We start from the raw sequence: 4,709 nt of genomic DNA on the forward strand, positions 1-4,709 counted from the left end.
ATATATATATATATATATATATATATATATATATATATATGTATGTATATATATATATATATGTGTGTGTATGCATATGCATATGTATAATTGTGGAGTGTGGTAGCACGATTATGAGTCATTACCCCACAAACTCAAACAGTGGTGTTGCCTCCATAGGTTGAAGTTTTTATTGGAGGAGAACAAGCGACACAAGGCTGCCAACGCTCAGTTGGTCCGGCAGACGAATCAACAGCATCGGGAGGTAGGTATAGAGTTCATGCATTTGGTACGTTTTGACATATGCAGGTATGGAGTACTTTTTTAAATTGCAATTTTATATCATACACGTGTACACACACACACACAAACATACACACACATACACATACACACACAAACACACACACACACACACACACACACACATACACATACACAACACACACACACACACACACACACACATACACACACACACACACACACACACACACACACACACACACACACACACACACACATATATATATATATATATATATATGTATATATATATACCATGTTTTCATACGTCAACGCTATAGATGGAGGCTGCTCTAGCCGACAAGCGACTGGAGCTTGCAATCGAACAGCACAAACGTAAAGAGCGAGATGCCGAGACAGCCAAAGCGAATGCGAATGCGCAAGTACCAACAGGTAGGTGGCACACAATGCTATATCATATTTTATGCGTACAGATTGGCAGATTAAAAAGGACTTGTTTATCATAGTAGTAGTAAGGTTGAGTATGGTGTATCTTAGATAGGATCAATTGGTAGTAATAAGACGAAGTATGATATTTATCATGCACGTTAATAAGTCTTACGTATGGTATATTTTATACATGATTTAATAGGAATAATAAGACTAAGTGTGATACTATGTATTATATATTTTGGATACGATTAAGTAGTACTAATAAGACTAGGTACGATATATTTTAGATAGGATCAAATAGTAGTAGTAAGACGAGGTATGAGTTATTATATAGACACGATCATAATAAGTCGCGAGTATGATATATTTGGTACATGCTTTTATCATAGCCTTCTAAATTATACAAGTAAGACTTAAGTATGATACCAAGTATCTTATATTATATACCAGTCGTATAGGAAAAATAAGATCTACTAAGTATGATATATTTTGTATATACTCTATAAGAATAATAACTCTATGATACTAAGTATGATATATATATATTCATTTGCCCTATAGTAATGATATGACTAAATATGATGCTAAGTGTGATATATTTATACATGCCTTATCGGAATATTTAGACCTACTATGATATATTTTACACATTCTATACTATAGAATAATATTAAGTCTGATACTCAGTATGATTTATTTTATACATGATTTATAGGAATAATAAGACTCACTAAGTATGATATATTTTATACATTCTATATAAGAATAAAGACTATGATATAAGTATGTTATATTTTATACATGCCTTAAAGAAAACAATTAGATTAAATATAATAACAAGTATGATATGTTTAATACATGCTTTATAGGAATATCAAGAAGTAGGAAACTAAGTATGATATATTTTGTCAATGCCTTATAGGAATAAAAAGACTAAAAATGATACGAAGTATGATATATTTTGTGCATGCTTTTATAGAAAAGATAAGACTATGATATATTTTAGATACGATGCAATAGAAACAATAAGACTAAGTTTGATATATACTAGTTGTTATAGACACACATACAACTCTAAACACACTGTCGACATATATCGATATAATCTACCACAGAACAAGTAGATGTTGCTGATAACGGTCTGCAGGAAGACGAAGAAGCGCCACGGTTTACGTTACAGGAGTTGTCGGATCGGATACGAACAGAGGAGCGCAATATTCGGACATACCACCGGAAGGTAGGTTGTGGGTTGTGTGTTGTATAGTATCAAATGTAGGTATGTGTAGATGTGTGAGAATGTGCCATGCCTTGTATAGTATCCAATGTAGGTACGTGTAGATGTATGAGCTTATTATATGCTTTGTATAATATCCAATTTAGGTATATGTATCCTATGCCTTGTACAGTATTCAATGTAGGTATGTGTAGATGGATGAGCATGTTCTATGTTTTGTATAGTATTCAATGTAGGTATGTGTAGATTAGTGACCTTGCTCATTGGAGTGTGTATATCTATACGTACATATACTGTGCGATGAAGTGAATGCACGTTCAGTCTGTGCGCTTTTGTATGTGTGTATCGTAGAACCATATGTAGATAACTATATACAGATTACGAGTAGTCTGTTGAAATGCAATCAAGCAGATATGCCAAACCCTAAACCCTAAACTCTAAAATATATCTACAATCTAATGATCCATTCCTGTATGGAGACACACGGTCTCAGGTCACAACGCCATTGTTTGCTGTGCAACACAGTTCTTTGACTATACATGCTGTTGCACTGGTTTACTTACCTTTCATTCCGGGACAAAGACTACACGATGCAAATCAACATAAAGCAATTCACAACCTACTGATCTATTGGGGCCCATTTTTCGTCTGCTGGGGCAGATCACAAATACGAAGGAGAATCTGAGGAAAAACAAAACCGACCTGCAGCAAAAGGTAAGGCCGTTTTCATGACACAGCCGTTTGATGGGTGTACATAAGAGGGTTCTCTTAATTAGTATGTATATGAGCACATATGTGGGTATGAGAGCGTCGTTGCCTTGAACGGTAAACTATCTATATATATGTGTGTGGGAGGGTTTTGGCTTGCGTGTACTATAGTTAAATATCCACGAGGCTTTGATGGCTCTTTACCAACTATGTGTACGGTGGAGATTCAATGCATAGGTGTTTAGCGTGTAGGGGATTTAGGTTGGATAATTCATATGCATAAGTGGCTGTATCGTGTGCAAAATGGCACTAATAAGAAGACCGTTTACTCAATTATTGAGTACTATATATACATCATTTCTATATATAATAGTTGAACGTTTTTTTATATCGAGAATATAGACGTAGCCCAGTGCCTCTCATCCACACAGGAGTTAAAGTACAACGCAATCGTTGCACAGAGAGATGAGAAGGAAATTCGCCGCCAAGAACTCGAGGTCAAAGTAAGTGCCACTACAGACTATCAATATTATAATGACTTACTATTCGTCATATACACAGGCCATATGTGAGTACGAGTGTAAAGTAACATACATATATACCATCGTCGATCATCTCACAAAGGCACTTACTATACATTGTTGACTATAGGCCATATGTGAGTACGAGTATATAACATCGTCGATCATCTCACAAAGGCACTTACTATACATTGTTGACTATAGGCCATATGTGAGTACGAGTATATAACATCGTCGATCATCTCACAAAGGCACTTACTATACATCATTTACACAGACCATATGTGAGCACGAGACTAAAGTATCATAAGAATACTCCATTGTCTATCATCTCATATCTGCATTTGCTATACATTATTGACTATAGGCCATATATGAATTTGAGGCCAAAGTGAGCGCTATCGCGGGCTATCAATTCATCGAAGGTTGCTATAGATCATTCAGTATAGACAGTACAGGAATTTTAGGCCAAAATAAGAGTCGCCACCAAGAATCATATCCGGTCTTCGGTATAGACAATATATTTAAGACTCTTTGCGGACTTGAGACCAGGGTAAGCCCTATCACCGGGTATTAATGCATCGAAGCTTGCTATAGATAGTTTATTTTAGGTTACACAGTCACTTCAGACCACAAGATCCACCTGCTATCTGGATTTAGCAAAACCAGATGCACCTCCAAATGCCCTATCTGGATTTCGGTAAAGATCAGATACTAAATACCATTTACGAAAACGAGGTCAGAGTGAGTTCCTCAACCGCCTTATAACTCATACCATCGAAGCCTGATACTGATCATTGAGACTGGGCCATGACTGGATATGTCGCCAGAACAAGTTTATATCACCGTCTGTATCATCGTTGAATCTGGGTATTTATAGCGTTTACCATAGGGCTAGTACAAAGACCTCTCTCTCCTACCTCTCTATACCTATCTCTCTTAATGGACGAGGCACACATTGTGGTCGAACTGATCACTCACTCATGTTTGGTACCGACCACAGATAAGCTCGCTCAGGAAGGAACTCGGAACTTAATCCTGATAAGACGGCATACCGGTATTCGAAATGTGGAATTCCGGGACCGCCTGTGTTGGACTCGGTAGCCACTCCTCGTCCCGCTGGGTGTATCACGAACTTATAAATACAACGAAAGTATACCAGACTATAGTATAGCTTGGATGTATACGAAAGGCATACATACAGAAGACGCACACCAGATTTCCCCCCCCCCCCAGAATAAACACCGACACTAAGGCATAGAATTGAGGGACTACTTGTGAACAATAAGGCAGCTACTTCTCGAAGTGCATCACGCACCCGTGTATACAAAGGGAGTATACTATATTGATAATACATATATATATATATACTTAAATACAAATATATTCATGCATATATATTAAATATACATATATATATACATACATACATACATACATGCTGATATATATATATATATATATATATATACATACATACATACATACATATATATATATATATATACATTTATATACATTTATATATATATATATACACGCTCAAACACACACATACACACACACAT

General features: G+C 36.1%; 1 protein-coding gene across 1 annotated transcript in view; it reads left to right on the top strand.

The window, feature by feature from the left end:
* Positions 1 to 4,214, top strand: part of SARC_05242 (hypothetical protein) — a gene marked incomplete at its 5' end in the record, with an annotated part of 6,093 nt that extends 1,879 nt beyond the window's left edge. The window contains 6 exons of the mRNA XM_014300899.1: positions 143 to 244; positions 567 to 678; positions 1,794 to 1,915; positions 2,573 to 2,626; positions 3,052 to 3,123; positions 4,145 to 4,214. Coding sequence (XP_014156374.1) covers positions 143 to 244; positions 567 to 678; positions 1,794 to 1,915; positions 2,573 to 2,626; positions 3,052 to 3,123; positions 4,145 to 4,177 — 495 coding nt within the window. The 3' untranslated portion in view covers positions 4,178 to 4,214. The remainder of the gene's footprint in view (positions 1 to 142; positions 245 to 566; positions 679 to 1,793; positions 1,916 to 2,572; positions 2,627 to 3,051; positions 3,124 to 4,144) is intronic.
* Between the last annotated feature and the right edge of the window lie 495 nt (positions 4,215 to 4,709).

Source organism: Sphaeroforma arctica (genome assembly GCF_001186125.1).
Source record: "Sphaeroforma arctica JP610 unplaced genomic scaffold supercont1.328, whole genome shotgun sequence".
NCBI classification, from domain to species: Eukaryota; class Ichthyosporea; order Ichthyophonida; genus Sphaeroforma; species Sphaeroforma arctica.